The following is an 18575-nucleotide window of genomic DNA, read 5'->3' as shown; positions in this document are numbered from 1 at the left end:
GACAAAGGGGCTGCTTTGAGTCCCCCTGAAGCCTCCATGCCCAAGGCTGACCAAGCCTTCCTCCTGTGGCTTCTCCTTCCAGGGTGGGTGTTCATGCCTCAACCGCTCTGGGGACATCGCCGACTGTGCTTCAATTTGCCAGCGCCTTTCCTGTACTGTGAAGCCCCAAACTGGGTGTAGTATCTGAATGTGGTCTAACAAGTACTGAGGCTAATCCCCTTCTTCATCTCCTGGTCATGCTCCTGGTCATACCACCCAGGATGCTCTTGCCCTTGGTGCTGTCAGGCCACTACATCCTCCCCTCCGCCTGTTGCCAAAGGCCCTGGGAACTTCCCTGCAGAGCTGCTCCTGACTAGGTAGGTCTGAGGCAGGGCTTTGCATTTGTCCTTGTTGAACTTCATCAGGTTCCTGTTGCCACATTCCAGAAGCCTGTCCAGGTCCCCCTGGATGGCATCCCTGTTCTTAAGCATATCATCTAGTTCTGTTCCTGTCCCCCAGCCTCAAACTCTTATCATCTGCAAGGTTGATGAGAGTGTACTTCATTTCCTCCTCCAGGTCAGAAGGTAAACAGAGCAAGTCCTGGAACAGATCCTTGCTGTATTCCACTTGCCACCGGTCTTCAGGTAGGATATGTGACCCACTAACCCTACCCTCTGTCTCCCACAATATTCTGGTATCCAAGTTAAGATACAGTGGTCTGGATGGAAGGACAAACAGATGGGTAAAAATCCAGTTGCATGACCAGGTTCCATGTCCAGTGTCTTGTTAAAACTGAGGTAAACAACATCCATCCATAAATCAGCATTTTATCATAGATGGAATGAGGTGGGTCAGACATGATTTACCCGGTCACCATCTTCTCCCTCACATCCCTTGTGCTAGTTTAACCTTGGCTGGCTGCCCGCTGCTACCCAGCTGCTCTCTCACTCTCCCTTGTCAACAGGACAGGGTGATAAAATAAGATGAAAAAGCTCATGGGTTGAGATAAGGACAAGGAGATGACTTACCAATTACTGACATGGTGTGGTGTTTGGGGTTTTTTTTTATGTTTCTTTTTTTTCTTTGTTTTGGTGTTTTTTTTTCTGAAATAACCTGTCCCCTTGTCTTTACTCATCATCTGTCTACACCTGGTTTTAATATCGCTCCAGCCTTCCTTTGGCACAATTCATTTTAACAGCAAGCCAAAATAAACAGATAGTTTTACATAAGGAAAACCAGCAATGCTCAGAGCCAACAAGAAATATTCAGACCAAAAGCTTTCATTGAAAAACACTAAGGGAATATCTCTAGTAACTCCTGCAACCTCTTCACCTACAGAAAAGATGACACGCAGCAGCAAAGAAAGTCATCCCACCCTGCTCTGCCAATTTGCTTAACCTCTGTGCCTGTTTCAGCACTGACCTTATCTGCTGATGCTGTAAATAAGCCTACTATTTAATATAAATACTGGTTTATATTTGTTATAGTTTAGAAGCGGGAAAGAAGACTATCCATTAATTTCACACAAAGGCTAAGGAACGCTGCTAACGCTATTCATTTCAGAACAAAGGCAGCTCTTAAGTAGAACTGTGCAGAGAATAGAAAATCCATTTTGTGAAAGGATTTTTAGCCTTCCAAAATCAGAATGCAACCTAAATCTTTTGAAATTCTCTAAAATTCTCCAAATGTCTCTAATTTATCTGAAATCCTCTAAAAGGAACATTGCAAAGTTTTCTTGTTTTACTTTGCTTTGAATCAGTCAAAATACTTCAACTTGACAGCAAGAGATTTTACATTTTTATGTCAACCTTTAATTTCCTGCTATAGCATGAAAGTTATAAAGTAAGGAATGACAAAATAAATGAACATTTCTAAATGAAGGTCAAAGCGCTTTACTGTATTCTGTTAAAATAATATTTTGCAATTATTGAAAGATTATTCCTGATCTGTTTTTGTTTGTGTTTGTTTTTTTTTTTTTTAAAGAAACAGCTTCCTCAATACTTTGTGATATTTTTTAGATAAATCTTTGTCTCTCCTGCACTTCAACTGTCTTCTGTTTAGACTGCAAATTCTTCATAGAAGAGCCTGTCTCTTATTACATCTTTATAGGGCAGTTGGCACAATAGACCTCAAGTTTAATTGTTGTCATGTATTACAAATAATAATAATAAATTTGCTTATGGCTCCAGGGAACTGCATACTCCCTGGAGTCCTCCATGGTAGCTGCAATTAGCATGAGGAGCAAGAGTTCTGGCAGGAAAGATCTCATAATCCCCAACAGTTTATCACACTTTTTATATAACTAATGTATGTGAAAAACCTTCTACACTAAAACAATGTGACAATGGTATTCTAATTCCTTTCCCATAACTATGCCTTTAATTGTAATCAGGGCAATAAATATGACAGCAATTCAAATACCAATGTCAGCTGTAAATTGAAACCTCAAACCACCAAGCTGGTAGTCTGAGAGAATAAAAAGCAATAGGACCTACATTTCAAATGGCTGGATACGATTGCTGTTCAATAAAGTGCTGCCTCAATATGGTGTAGATATTACTAAGGAGATTTATAAAAGATATATGTTTTTTAAAATATCCTACCATTATTCAAAAGCCTGGAGAAAACAAAGTACTAAAATGAACATATATTTGTTTTTATGTTTCAGTGAATTTTAGCTGTTCATGATGCATTACATAATTTGTCAAAGAAGTAGCAGCTGTGTTCCAAGAAATACATGTTTGAAAATAATCCAATTCAAGGAGGCATAAGACTGCAGCTTGAAACAACCTTATTTCTTCACAGAAAAGATAGTAAAGCTGAATTTTCCTTCCCTTCTCTCCTCCCCATGTAGACTAAATCATTCCACTCTCCCTATAATTAAAACATTTGCTCCTCCAAAGTAAATGAGCTCTCCTTTAAACTTGCTGAAGGACAAAGGGAAGGAAAGAGATGTATGTGCTGGGAAGATACGGGCTGCATGTGTAAGGGCAGAGAAGCTCGACCCTTACTATGGGACAGGCTACTTGAACTGGTGCAATCCAGCTGCTGTGTGAGCCTCAGGGGAAGCAACTTTTTATGATTCTTTCAGCGGGATAGGCTTGTGGGGCTTTTCCAGTTGGCTTTCCTTTCTGGAGTGAGGAATGCTGCAGGGATAGCTCCTCCAAAGCCCAGGCTTTGCCAGGAGGAAAGCACAGGTGAAGGTGGAATCGGCAGGGAACAGAGATCTTCTGATGGTTCATTAATACATTGTTTGTGAAGAACTATTCTGCAAATGCTACAGTACTGCTGGTTTTGCATATGTGTTACATATCTTTATATATATAGGCATGTTATACACATATATATATAACTAATGTAAGTAAGGTCAACCTGTTATAGGAACAGGACACCACAGATCCTGCCCTCACAAGCCTTGGGATTCTCTTGGTGCCCAGATAACAAGGAAAAAATTGCAGAGTCAAAATTTGTAGTAAAGATAGAATATCATCATGCAAATCATGGATTAATTCTGAAGTTTTACGAGGCAGGAGACAGTAACCTTCCCTAGACCCTGCTGAGAGCTAGAAGGACTCACATTTCCTATAATCAAGAAGGACTTGTTTCTTATTCTGAATTTAATATGACCTTGACAGCAAGTTCACTTTTCAGAAACCAAAAAGCCAGGCTCCAACAGCTGTCTCTGTAAATCTCAGCATTTGAAGGACATTCCCTTAATCCTGTCAGTTTTTCTTTTGGGTGTGATTTTGGTTCATTGCTCTTTTAAAAATATTTGTATCGCTACCCTTCAAATGGATGTTCCTTGCAATTCATCGTAAGCTTTCAAGAAATAAACTCTCAAAAATTTATCTATGGGTTATTTTGGAATTTTTTGTAAACATTTTGATCATTTGAACATGGCTTACAAGTATTCCTGCAATATGATTGTTCCAATTTCTATCTAGTGCTAGCTATTATTAACTTTCTATAGCACTGTAAATGCATATAATGCAAAGGACATAATTCTTATGCGTAGATTTAGACATAACCTCTGTCACCCCAAAAGTTACCTTACTTGTTCTTGGTCATGCTGGCAACTCCTGCAGTTTGAAACCTGGGTAAGCTGCATAAACACGCAATGTATCACAGAAGGATAGTTCAGGGAAGAGAATGAGTGAAACTGAAAAGTGTTCTTGGAAAACACATTCAAGTAAATAACCCGTGTTAAGCGGTTACAAGAGAAGATGTAAGAAGCTATGAATCAGAACAGACAACGCTGCCCTAGAAGAAAAAAGGGGCCACAGAGTGACATCCCTCTTAATAAAGAAAGTCCAAAGCTGCCAAGGCAGATTGGAATTCCACCAAGAATGAGGTTTTTTGTCACTAGCTTTGAAGGGAATTACATTATGTCCTGTACATGGTGGACATAAGCAGAATTATATTAGATCAAACCTTCTGCTCCTCCTCTTATTACAATGTCATCACAATGTTTAAAGTGCCTGAGAATGCAATGCCATATCAAAGTTTTGTAAGTTGATTTGCCAGGTGCTGGTTTAGCAGGAGTCATATAATGCTTTTAGTTCTGGAACAGGGGCAACAATACTGATGGCACCCGCTTGGCTGTACCTTCATTTTTGGAGTAGGAGATGAACAATTTAGACACGGACTCCCTGAAGAAATTATGCACGTACCACCTGTTCATTTTATTAAAACAGTGACACCTCCACAGGGGTGGGAGAGGTGGGGGCAGGGGGGGAGCATTGGTCACAGAAGGAATGACAGCTTGGTGTATCTGTTCATGCTATTGATTACACTTCCTGACAACCACATGGGGAAGTTAATTACTGGGAGGCAAATTAACACCCTTGCAAGATAATAGAGAAAACAATAATTATATTAAGAACTCAGGGGGCTAAGTTTTCTTGGCCTTGAGCCTGAAGCTGTAAGCACTGTTTTAAAGAAAACCACCGCTCTATTGCTCAGGGGCAAATAGTTTGAGCCATATTGATTGAAGTCTTTATTCGCAGTGATTAAAAAGCACCTTCAACTGCCAGTGAGTCTGTTCGGACTTTTCACAACGAGTCTTTCAATTAAGATTTCAAACGAGACTCACTTTGCATCGCAGTCGGTCTGTTCTGGTCAGCAGAGAGACAGCCCGCGCTGCCTGGCTGACCCGTGCCGCCACGCCTGCTGCGCACCGTGCACAGCGCGCTCACGGGGGCCCTTGCGCCGGCATGTTCTCCCACCCTTCTGAATCGATGGGAACAAAGCTTCTTGGAGAGCCAGCTTAACTTTGTTGATTTTATATGGATAGGAGAAATCCTCCAGCATTCAGTTTTACTTCCAGATTTCGCCTGAGCATACGCTACATGCATTGGATTGAAAGATGGCAACTGGAAAAGCTGTAACGTGTCACCAGACTGTGGTGACAGGGAACTTCCAGTGGAAACTGTCCTCACCGCAAATGACAGCGTGGGGCTCTAAATCTACACTCTGTCTCCAACGCCAAATTAAACCTGGTCATCTTGCAGTGTTATTTAAGATTTGGGATCTCAACACCGAGTCTGAAAGTCAGCCTGGGCACTTTTCTTCCATTACAACTGCAAGAAGTTTCTTCTGATCAGAGCGTACATACAGCAACATCTATGTTTAAACTGACATTTCCAAATAAAAGCTGCAGTTACCTTCTGTCCTTTTAATCACTTTTAGTAATATGGAACAGGTGTAAATGAGACATTTGGTGCACTACCTATGTTTTCAAATGTCTATCTGAGAATGCAGTGCCTCTTTTTCCTTTGTTTTTTTCCTTTCCTGCTTTTCTCCTGTACCAGAAGGATGATAGGGAACCCTATAAATATCAAGATAATCTTTACCTAGCGATTAAAAGGTAGTCTGAAAATTTTTAAAATAACATCACTGTAGTTTAAACAAGAATTATTGAGGGCATTGCTTAGATCTTAGGGTTCCCTAATTACTGCTGGTAATAACGGAGAAGGTTATTACCCAGGTTGATGCCTGCATGATGCAGTCACTCTGCAGGCTTGGCAGCTGGGAAGAATTACCTTTTTACTTGTCAGCTAGGTGACTTTGATTTGACGATAGCGAGAGGCAACAAAAGGGAATCCCATGGTGCCCACTTTTGCTAAAGCAGTTTTTGGAAAGAATTTGTGCCAGAGGAATAGCAAAAATCTGTGACTTATTGGGATGGCAAATAAAGTTTTATTGGATTTTTCTGACTACACGGAAGGATTGTTAAGGTTCAACATCACAGACTAAATGCAGACATGCTGTAGTTTTGCTGGATTCATCCATCAGAAAGAACCTGACGCACGATAATCATAGTAATATTTCAAAATGCTTCTCTGATGCAGAGGAGGAGAAAGAATGAACCACATGATTGACACTGGTTGCATTCCTTAATGCACCGCTGGGATATATTAATATAATTCGCAATTAAGATGATCCCAGAACTTCAGCTGACAACAGTGTATGAAATTATGAAAAAGCAAGTAATTATCTGATGATGCAAACTTCTTTCCCCCAGGTTTCCTGTGTCTTTATGCTGTGATTCACATTTGATCTTGAAGGTTTGGATTTGTCCTTGGCTCTCATCATAACGCATTCTATCAACCAGATGTCTAAGATTTCTGTCTTCAGCACTGGACAATCTATTTAAATTTATTTACATTATTTAAATTTTTAAAATTTTAACTGTAAATTTATTCTATTTAAATCTATGTTAAAAATTTAACTTTACATTTTCTTTAACTACCTGGTATTGTTCTGCTTTATTTAAGCATATTTTATTTTTTTTTAGCAAATTAAATAAGTTTGATTACTCTATCCATGTCTGCTATTTTTTATTTGTTACTCAAATCGACTGAAAGAAAAAAACTTGAAGAGAAGTATTACTATGTGCTCGGCATCTAAGAGTCTCTACATGCAGGAATAATGACTATAAAATTGTCTTTCCTGAGAAAAATTAGGAGAATGGTGTAGATTTTGAGATCAAATATGATCACTTGCTACGGATGTATGCACTGACTGTGTGATTGTCATACCCAGTCTTTGACTTTGGAACAATCTTAGAATTCCTCCTTTACAGCTTCTTTACAGCCTCAATAATCATAAAGACAATGTTGCCCATCTGTAGCAAATTCATAAGGCTAGCAGAGGGTGTAAAGACTTTTCCCCTGAGCATCTGCACTTCCACGTCAGTGCCAATTGTCATTTCCAGTCTTGATTTTACTGCATTTTAGCACAGTTTCCAGGCTAAGCATGGGAAATCACCTTCACTGTGAGAACAGGATCTTCATCCTTCACAAGAAACCATAACACAGTTTTGAAGCCTGGAGTCAGCACACAGTGCTATTTTATAAAGACATGGAGTAAGACCACAAATGGTGGGTCAGTCTTTTGAGAAGTTGTGACTCAGATGACTCAGATGTCTGTACAGCAAGACCACCATCAATCCCAAAATCCAAAGTATGAATTGAAACATATTCTGTCCTTTAGGAGCATTCAATAGTAAAAATATTGGCCACGTTTGCATATGAGTTTCAAATTATTCAGGTCTAGATTAACTTCAAGTGAGAGAATACTAATTCTTCATTTTTTCCAAGACCAACTTCGGACTTCTGTTGCACTTGATTTTAATAAAACAGGTTTGCATATCTATGAAGTAGATGTGCTTGCTGAAGAGAGCCTTTCTTGTTTCAAAGTTGGCATTTTAAAGTATTCTTGTATTTTGTGTAGGAAAATATGAACTGAAGAAGAGACACAGCTCTGTAAGTGTATCATCAAGACATGATGGCTTTCCACATTTTGCAGTTTTGAAGATGGAGACATAAATTCATGATGCTATTAAGTGGGTAATTCTCTAAATCTCACTGAAGATTGTGGAATGGTGGAGATGATCTCTCCTATTACTTTCTGTAGATTTTACATAAAAGTAATTATATACAACGCAAATGCTACCCCCCAAAAAAAAGAATGGGATGCCTGAACTTCCTCATCTTCAGTATTACTGATATTTAGTTCAGTAATAAGCTTGTCATCTCCTCTATTAGAACCTGCTTTCTTCAACCCTTTAAATCCCATTCTTTTCTACAAGGGATTTTGGGAACATCATTAATTCCATCATTATAAAGAAATGGAAAAATATAATTGAACTGAGGAAGCAGGACTCTAAAGTCTCAAAAGCAATCTATGCTGATGCAAACAAGAAAACTTTGGTAACTTTCTGTGTAGTGTTATATATTAACTGAGGATTCAGATCTAATTTTTAGGTGAACCTTTCAAAACTGGATTTTTGAGATGATTTAAGTCAGTACATGTAAAGGGTAACCAATGCTCAATAGCAAGACATCCTGGAGTTATTAAGGAATTATGAAATGCATTAGACATGAAGTCCAAATCCAGTGAATCCAGGGATTTAAGAAGAAATAGCTTGCAACAGCAATTCATTTCAGCTAGTACTTTACAATCAAAGCAGTGATGCAGGATGGATGCACAATGAAAAACAGTTTCAGCAAATATTAATGTGAGAGTTAGTATTAATTTACTTCGGTTGCACTTATACCACTTGCACTTTCTGTGATACTGAAAATTACCTTTTGAAATATCTCTATAGACAGATACAGAAGTGATTGAAAAAATCAGAACCCATATTTTGAGAAGTTTGTCTTAGCTGTAGGATACATTTCAAAATAGTTACAGTATAACTTTTGATATTTAATTATGCCTATGAAAGAAGCACAAACAGTTTTTGTGTTTGGTGGGTCAAACTCTTCAAGGTCCTAAATGGCTCAGGCTCTGATCTAGTTAAGCTGATGCTGAACATCTCAGCACACAAGTCAAATCTGTGAAGTTAATGGGCTACAAATTATTAAAATAAGCACATATTTCACCGCTACACTGAATCACCTTTAAATCCATCTGTGACAGTAAAATTTCTGTCCAATTTGTTGCAGGCCTGCTATTTCCTTCCACAGTATTTTGTATTTAAACTAAATGTTTGAAAGAATAAGTTTTCAATTTCAAAGCTCCTTTGAAAATATACCTCATTATATTTGTTGCACGTCTCCTCCTCCTATGCCTTTCAAGGAAATATTCCAAAAGAGATTTTGTTGCCTTCAAGTGCAAAAGGAAATCAGCTCCTCAGCACTTGGGAAATATGCAAAGACAAGGCAGCAAGCTGCCATTGCATGTGAGCTATGTGAAAATAAATGCTTGTACAGAAGATTTTATTTTCATGTTTCCAGGAGGTCTCATAAATGCTAGCAATAAAAAAAGAAATTACAAAAATGCACTTTTGCCATCTTCTATTGTTTGAGCAACCCTATCAGCCATGTTCGTATTTATTTTTATAGCCTTTTTAATTTAGAAAAATGAAATCAAGTTGCAACATGGACTGTTACAAATTTATTTTAGATATCACTGAGCAGACCACCTTAAAAGAAAATTGCTGTCATTTAAATTGTTTAAATGAAGAGGCCAGATTTCCAAAGGCACACAGCAGCCAGTCACACCAGGATTATGGCACAGACGATGCATGATCATATTCTTATCACTTGCTGTCAGAATCCAGAGCCTGTGGATGTTTTTGTGCGTCATGTGGGTCATAATCTCTGTAAAATGCTAAGTTGCCAGTCACTCACTGACAGAGTTAGAACTTGCTTCTTTGTGCGTTAAGTCTTGCCAAGAGAGTCCCCAAAACTTCCAAAATCAGTGATGTTTAGCAACACAGCATATTCACTAACACCATCTCCAACACAGCTGTAACCATAGGCTGTGAGAGTCCTACATATTTCAAAAATTTTAGATTTTTTCCAAGGAATCTTTTGACCCTCTGTACTGTGTGAAACTAATTACCACTTGAGCAGTTCGGTCAAAGCTTGCTCCTGAAAGGGCAAGATAAAGTTTACTGATAGGATGAAGCAGGAGAAGGAGCTGGACAAGTACCTGCTCCGACTATTAGAGGCAGAAGGGGTACAGGAAAATAGGCAACATTAAAAGAACAACACATTAAAAAGGTGGGGAGGGCTGCAGGCATACTAGTGAGGATGGCAGTGCTTTAACGTAGGTGGATTCCATATTCTGGAATCTCAATGAAATGTGGTTTGTGATAACAGCAAGTCAACTAGATTATCTAGTCATCCTTTTAAGCTGCACATTGCTGCAAAAGCCTAGTTCCATGAACATTAAGAAAGGATAAACGAAACGCTGCTTGTCTCCATTACGGGTGAAATGTCTAGGCCATGTGGTAGATGATAAGAACACAGCTTCTTGGAATGATGTTCTCAGAGAAAACTTTGTTTTCACATTAATTCAGCCAAAGGCCTCAAGAAACTAATGAAATTTGTTAATAAAGGTTGAACAGCTTTAGTATAGATTTTTGATAAGGAAACAGCTGCTCATTTGCAAGGGTACTAAGCTGAGTCTGGAGGCCACAAGATATGGTAAAGAATAAGCAGATGCTTCAGACTAAACAATTCAAGTAGCCCTTGAAACTTCTTTGAGAACTTAGTACATACCCTGATGTTAAGAGGTTACACGAAGCTCATTGAGTTAATAGTGATCAAGTATGTATTGCTGGAGGGCAGCTAGAGAGATGAAAAAGGCAGCCAGATTTACTGAGAGATAAATAACATACTGCTCCATGTCCGCCAAAACAAGATTTGAGTAGTTAAAAGCTGCCAGAAGAGCCTGAGTGAAATGAAATCTGCACATAAGGATGGATGAATGACACATTCTGAACTGGAACGTTTGGTCATCTGATCTGTGATAATCAGGGTTGCTCAAGAGGAAATTGTCACTACCAGCAAATCCAAACTGCAGACCAGAGTCCTTCTATGTGAAGTCAGCCTGGTGTCCATCAGGACCCCCAGGTCCTTTTCTGCCAAGCTGCGTTCCAGCTGGGTGGCCCCAGCATGTCCCGGTGCCTGGCGCAGGGCTCCCTGGGTGCAGGGCTTTGCATTTCTGGCTGAACTTCACGAGGTTCCTGATGTGGTACATGCTTTCTTTTCACCCAACGTTACATTCACCTCAAAGGACCCCTTGTTGCAGTTCAACTTGCGTGTATAGAGCGGTCATACCAGGTTATTGCCTTTTTGCAGCTGTAATTGTAGTGTTCAGGACCTTTGACTTTTAACTAAGTACACACATTTTTCTTTCACATCTCATAATTTAAAAGGTAAAACAATAACATAAACTGCCTAATTTGGAAGAGAACAGTAGGCTGTAGAGAAAAGAGTCCTATTCATGGTTTTGGGGTTTCTTTTCTTCTGTTTTTTTGTTGTTTGGTTTTTTTTTATTATTATTTTTTCCTCTGGAAATTCAGATGGATGATTTCAAAGACACAAACTAAATTTAGCTACCCATTGATTTCAAATGGGATTTAGGCACTGAAGAAGTACCATTTTTTTGTTTTAAAAAATCTGTTCCTCTGTTGTTTTATCTTGAACAGACAGAAGGAGAGATATCACCGACAGTAAACAAACCATCTTAAATAGAATATTTTCTTTTTCCATTTAGGTTAAATTCTGGCCACAGATAATTTGCATGACCTCAGGTGAACCCAGTAAGTATTCAGGTCTCCATGAGGGGAAAAAAATTGTTTCTGGATTCAGAGAACTATTTTGTTATATGTAAGGTAAGGAAGGGTTTGGAAGGCAGAAAAATTAGAAAGCTACTACACTTGTATTTAACTTTTCTTGAACCTGGAGTTCATACTGTCAAAGAATGGAATTCATTCACTCACTTTTCTGCAGTTAGCAGCAGATTATATGAACCAGTTGTCAATGATCTGTATTATCCTGTCCCTTGTCGACTCAGACTCTAATTACCAAATAATCTGCCCTTCTTTTATCACCTTATTTGGAAGAAAGTAGTAGGCTGTAGAGAAAACAACTCTTTTCTAGCTAATTTATTTTTATTTTAAATTGATTAGCATAAAACAACATGCTCTTATCTCAAAAGCTTTAGACAAAGACTGAAGGATATATATCCCACATCAAAGTTATAAAACATTAATTTCATTTAATAAAGGGCACTTTTGTTCTCAGAATATGCTATTAACATGAATCAGATCATGCTGATATTTGTTAATAGTGTTTTTCATAGTTTAAATGTTGCACAGGCTTTGAATTTCTCGGGATGTGTCTCAGCAATCGCTGTGGCTAGAAATGCTTGCAGACCATGTGTGACAGTACTCGAAGAGCTGTTCAGATGGTAATATAGAAATTATAGGGGGGGTGAATGGGCATTGACTAACCTATCTATCAAAGGTTCACATGCCAACTGTTTTTTGACAAAATACAGATCCATACACGTACAAGGTTACCTATCCCATCTTTCCATTATCTGAATTCAAAACAGTTTATAAGGTAAAAGCAGAGATTTTGTTAGATACCTATGAGATGTGGAAGTCATGTTTTGTATGTTTTTTAGATTAAAAATTCTTTCAATAAATCTAAGGCTAAAAGAATGGGTATGGCATATGCTAATAATCTCTATTTCACACTTTTACTAACCACGCCTACTAACAATTACCTAATTGACAGATGTATGTGAAGTTTCCATTTTAGTGATCACACGGCATAGCTAAAGAGCCTTTCTAAAAATCTAACTCTTACCCATTTTTCCCCTGACATTCATGTCTTGATCCTAAATATAGGACTATACGTGTAGCTGACAACTGTTCAAACTTGTAAGTGATGTGATGCCCCTATACAGCTTGCTGTAAGAATCCTCCACAGGTTCAGATATGTGTGCTCTTTCTGCTTAACTAAAATTGGTACTAAGTAGGTGCCACCAAATGACATTCTTCAGCCGCTAAACAGTGTAACAGCCCATTCAAATAGGACAAACTATGGTAAACAAAACTGTGCCCTTCTGCAAAGTCAGTATGTTTGTTCTAATTTGCAAAGTAGTAAATGAGAGCATGGCTTCATAAATGCTTAAAGATGCCACAATAGTCATCGAGAAAATGCCACAAATGTACATAAAACCAAAACATGGATTCATGCTTTTGTAATTAAAGAACTCTGTGATCCTCCGAGGAGAAATATTGTAAGTTCTGGTGTTCTCACGCAAAAAGAGACCAGGCTGAGAAAAGCTCCTGAGATCTTCCAAACACTCGGATGTAGGCATCAGATCTCACTAAAGGTTATGACGGCAATTACAACTGATATAGGGACTTCTGAAATTCTCAACCTTGAGCTGAGAAATCAGACTTTAACATTAAAACAATGGCAAAAAAATGAGTGTATACAATGCACTGTTCACAGTTAAGCATTGTACTGATACTTCTTCTCTCCTAAACTCACCATGGCCACTGTACAGTCTTCTTCCCTCTCTTCTGCTGACTCATTCTCTTTCTCCAACACAACTCACTAAAAATTGTGGGGTTTTATATTTTTTTTCTGCTTCTTCCTTATCTCCCTCATTTTTTTATTTTTTTTTTCCCCTCGGTGATTTTTCCCAGGTCTGCTGAGCTCTCCTTACTTTTCCCACCATCTGGCTAGACAGCTGTTGCTGATACTACTGAGTGAGTGAGTTGTGAAAACAGTTGTTCAGAAGCTGATTTTACCTGCGGTTCCCATTCTCTACGGGACTGGAAGTTCTGATGATCAGGACAGATGAAATGATGTATGAAACAAAGCTTGATGCTTTGAAGAAAACTCATGTGGCACAAATGTGTTGTAGTGACAACATGGATAAATCCAGTTTAAACAGAAATCATACAAAGAAGCAAGCTGCCAACTACAATGAAATGAACTATTAACTACTTGGTAAATCAAGGGCAGGCTATGCTTTCCAAGCCAGCTTCATGGTATTGCTGGAGGGACAGGATAAGGGGGAGGTGCAACAGAAACTTGGACCCAACACTGAAAAATGGATGTGAAATGAATCAGCTCTTTCAGCTGCATTACAGAACAAAAATTCAGAATACCCATATAAAGTCTGCAACCTGGCTTTGCTCCTCATTTGTTCTGCTTTCTGTCTGCTCCAGTAAACCTCTTGCTCCAATAGGGACCAAGTTCTCACAGGCTTGGACTCCACAAAGTAATGCAGGTATTGTATAGAATCACAGAATTACACAGTTCTATGAATTCTAGAATATAGGAGATTACTCAAACACAGCTGCCTAAATCCTAATGCAATTACAGACTGCTGATCATCACGATGTGAGGACACTTACTATCAGAAAGTTATAATAAATAAGACTGAGATCCAGGATACACTTAAAAATGTTTAGCTCTAGATGTACAAACCATGCTGGAAATTTCAGATGGAGTCTGTTGTATAAATACTTTTTCTGAGATACAGCCAAACAGACAAAAATTTTACAAAACATCTCACCAGATTCTTCAAATTCATTGTTGTATGCGTTCCAAGTCTCACTTATGCGGAGCAGATTTTCTTCCATGGCTTGAATGTCCATGTAGGGACAGTTGCACTCTGGGAATTTGGGACCACACTGGCACCAGCAGTCATTATCCTTGCAGATGAACTCCCCCTCTGAATTGCAGGCGATATAGCTCAGAGCTGCCTGGACAAAATGTTCTTGCAGATACTCAGGCAGGATGACCTGAAGACCTGAAGGAGATAGAGTAAGCACTATGTTATGAAATGTAACGGAATGCTTGAGCCAAGCATCTTCCCTGACCCACGTGAAAAAAACAAAAATACTGTATGGCTGATTTAGGACAATTTACTCATCTGTCTAGCATTTGCACTGTCATATATTTCCTTCCTTAAGAATTAATTTCAGATATATCCCTCATATTTCCCTCAGTATGGAACAACTGTTCCACCAACCAGTGACCTGTGTTCCTCAGAGCATTTACTGGTGTGATTTCTTTCTAGGGGGATTGTCAGGAACAGAAAGAAAGGATTACATCAACTTTTCCTTGTAAAGAATTGCTGAATGAACAGCCTCAGCAGTAAGAGCTTTGCAGTAGGGAAGCATGCAGCTGAATCATAATCTTGCTACTGGCAGCTAATGCAAATTTTGAGAGTGCTGATGAAAGGAAAGCAGCCCTGCAAGACAGAGTAAAGAGACAGTATAATCAGAAAAAGAGGTGTGAAGGTAAACAGTCCCATTCCGTATCGGACTTGTTTTCCATGTTGCCTGTGAGACAAGATATAGTTTGTCTAAATAACTCTAGTTATCTCTTCATCATTCTGTAGAGACAAATGAAGATTAATGGGAAAAATTGGGTTGGGGGAAATTTTAAAGAAATAAAGTTCAGCTGATATTTCTTTTCTTATAACATTGGTATTTCATTGCTAAAAGACAGTCAATTGAATAAGTGTCCTGGTTTTGGCTGGGACAGAGTTAATTTTCTGCCTAGCAGCTGGCTGGTGCTGTGTTGGGATTTGGGTGAGAACCCTGCTGATAACACACCGGCGTGTTTGGTTGTTGCCGGGTCGTGTTTATACCAAGTCAAGGACTTTTCAGTTCCTCTGGCCCTGCCAGCGAGGGGGCTGGGGGGGCACGAGGAGCTGGGAGGGGGCACAGCCAGGACAGCTGACCCGAGCTAGCCAGAGGGTGCCCCACACCATGGGATGCCATGCTGAGGTGTGAGCTGGGGGAGCTGGACAGGGCTGCTGACGGCTGCTGGGTGACTGGCTGGGCATCCACCAGCGGGTGGTGAGCAATTGCATTGTACATCACTTGGGGTTTTTTTCCTTTCCCTTTGGATTTTATTCCTCTACCGTTCTCTCTCCATCAATATCATCATCATCATCGTCATCATTTAGTATTAGTATTAATTTTATTTAATTTCAATTATTAAATTGTTTTTATCTCTACCCGCAAGTTTTTTCTTTTTCCCTGTTCTCCTCCCCACCCCTCTGAGGGTGGCAGTGAGCAGGCAGCTGCCTGGCGCTTAGCTGCAACCTGTGGTTAAACCACAGCAAATATAAAAATACAAAAAAATATAAAACCTTGAGAAATAAAAGTAATTCTTAAATCTCCTAAAGGTTTAACATGGAGAAAGGGTGCGACATCTAGCTCCCATAGTGTTCCAAAAAACCTCCTGCTATATCACAAATCCCTTTGCAAAGTGTTTTCACACTTTACCCTGCAATGGCACACAGAAGCCTTGCAAAAGCATATCACGTTGATGTATCAGAACCACAGAGCAGGTGAATCAAAAACTCAGACCATTTGTGACCAGAAATTTATACCTACTCATCTGAAAATTCTGACTACTGTTTACATGATCCCAAGGATGGGAATAAGTATTTTATATACAAGCATTTTAATTTACTATCTATCAGTTACTCTAGCTACAATAGTAATCAACAATCAAAAAGCCACTGCAAGGTACATGGTAATTTTTTATTTATTATTTCTTGCTATCTTCCGTGGCAAAAACAGTCTCTCTGGAACCAGTGGGGCTAACTTATGGGCCAAGTAATTCCTCAGCATATGGGTTGGTTATTCGTGACGTAGGTTTCTTTTACACAGGCAGTTGCATGATTTCATAGAGTTTTATCCTTTATTTTTAGGTACATAAAAATGATGCCTGTAATAGTAATTTCATAACCCTTCCAAGTCAAAAATTATATCATAATTGCTACAATCAGGTCTGTCTGCTTTCCTCTATACCAAAATTCACCTGTTGTTACCCAAGTAAACTTCTCAAGTACTCATATACTTATGAAAAGCCTTGAAATTGTGAAAGGAAAAGGAAGCCCAGATAAGCAAATTTGAGTCTTGATAATTTCTTCCAAGATAAGTATGAAATAGTTTATGCAGTGTCAAACCACTGTCTGAGGGATACAAAGACTATTTTCCAGATTTTAACTGACAAATGTTGTGCATATGCTGGTGGCCATTAAAAATTGCAATTTTTTTCTGGAAACGTTTAACTGCACCCCCCTGGAAATGACCGTTTCTTTTTTTAAAAAATATATACTGTTTCTGAAATCACTGTATGATTTTATGGCTTTTAACCTGTGCTGGGGAGGTAGAAAAGAAAGGGAAAAAAGCACATGGATGTTTTAAACAGGAAGATAATCTTTCCCTGACAGCCATTCTTAATAGTCAGCAACTTCACACTATATGTCCAACTGATTTATGAACCAATATGTTAAATTTTTAAAACTGGAAATAATTGTATAGCTACCTGTAACTGCAAATTAAGAATTGTATCCTTCTCCTGTTGTGTATACACAGAGGTATACAAGCCCATCAATTAAAGAGAATTTGGTCTGTTTTCATAGAAATAATAAGTTGTTCATGCTACATTTGTGTAACTGAAAAAAGCCATTACTTATGGCCAAGTATCCTAGAGGGTGACTTTTCAAAAATGTTCATGTGCTTAATGTGCAGGCTGGGGAATGTATTTACTGGAATTAACAGAAAACAAATTAGAAATGATGCCTCTTTTCTTCCTTTTCCTTTCCCTTTCCCTTTTCTCTTCCCTTTTTCTCTTTTTTTCTTTCTTTATATGTAATTATTATTTTTCTAATTAGTGAGATGCCTAACTTTCCATGTTTTCTTAAAAGTCCCAAGAGGAGTCTTTGGATTCTTCATGATTTAGAGTCTTTGCAGTTCTACATCCTGCTCATCCGGTGACTCCACTTATTTCAGTGGACAACTGCATGAGGGATAAGCTGCTGGTCAGTGTGTGCAGAGCAGGCTAAGCACACTGAATGTCACTCCCTGCTTGGCGGAATCCATAGGAATTCAGGCTGTTGGAGAGGTGTGCAAGCGGTTGCTAAATAGGGCTGTAAAATGTTAACGGCATTATCCAAATTATTTTCTGATGTGTACAGAAATTGTTTCTATTTCAAAGGCAACACGACTTACTGACATTTCCTTCGCTTTGTCTAGAATGTACTTATTGCACACACAAATAAAATTAGGGAAATGACCTTTTATGAGGTGGAAGAAAGAAAAACAAATAGTTTGATAAATGTCATCCTGTTCCAAAACAAATTAATGAAATTGCACCTACATACCTTGCAACTGAATCTTATTTTCAGGACTCTGAACCAGAACAGAGCTGACAGAATCTAGGTTGTCATAGTTACTGCAGCCAAGAGGACCAGTCCGCGTTTCTGTCACCTGATGGCAAGGGAATGGAAAAGTATCTGCTGTGTTATTCAAAACAGACTGAGTTCAGAAGCTCATTTCATAAAGTTTCCCTTTAATTCAGGTGGTGGTACATTTCAGACTTAATTAAGGTGAGATTGTTCGATTTAATTACAAATAGTATGACTGCAAATATTTTACCAGTATCGCAAACTTTGGGGAGTGCTATTTCTATTGCAGAGAATCCTTACCAACACTTCAGCTGCCCAGCAGTCTAAAGACAATTCATTTCTTCATAGCTATGGGAATTGGAATGACTTCAATAAACGTGGTTCATAAAAATAAGGAGCGTGATTTTCAGTGATGGAACTTGCACACATGACAACTCCTTGTTGAAATCATGGAAAAAAACCTGGTTTTGTCTGTGTAGCGCAGCAGGATTCAGAAGTAAAAACCTTTTACGAGCTCTGTTTATGGGGGTAGTGGTGTTTATGGGGGTAGTGGTGGGATAATTTTTCATCAGGGACAGGCCTAAGGTAAGTTCAGACATAAAACTCTTGACATC

At 38.8% G+C, this 18575-nt stretch overlaps 1 protein-coding gene across 2 annotated transcripts in view; it reads right to left on the bottom strand.

Annotated features, from left to right (window-relative positions):
* Nucleotides 1-18575, bottom strand: part of BRINP3 (BMP/retinoic acid inducible neural specific 3) — a 207247-nt gene that overhangs the window by 45984 nt on the left and 142688 nt on the right. For both annotated transcript variants that reach the window (XM_040611115.1, XM_040611116.1), the window contains 2 exons: nucleotides 17938-18043; nucleotides 14323-14559 (listed from right to left, as the gene is read on the bottom strand). In XM_040611115.1, coding sequence (XP_040467049.1) covers nucleotides 14323-14559; nucleotides 17938-18043 — 343 coding nt within the window. The remainder of the gene's footprint in view (nucleotides 1-14322; nucleotides 14560-17937; nucleotides 18044-18575) is intronic.

The sequence above is a fragment of the Falco naumanni genome, chromosome 11, assembly GCF_017639655.2.
Source record: "Falco naumanni isolate bFalNau1 chromosome 11, bFalNau1.pat, whole genome shotgun sequence".
Taxonomy (NCBI): domain Eukaryota; kingdom Metazoa; phylum Chordata; class Aves; order Falconiformes; family Falconidae; genus Falco; species Falco naumanni.
Note: the sequence above shows the minus strand (reverse complement) of the source record. Positions and strands in the feature narration are given on the sequence as shown.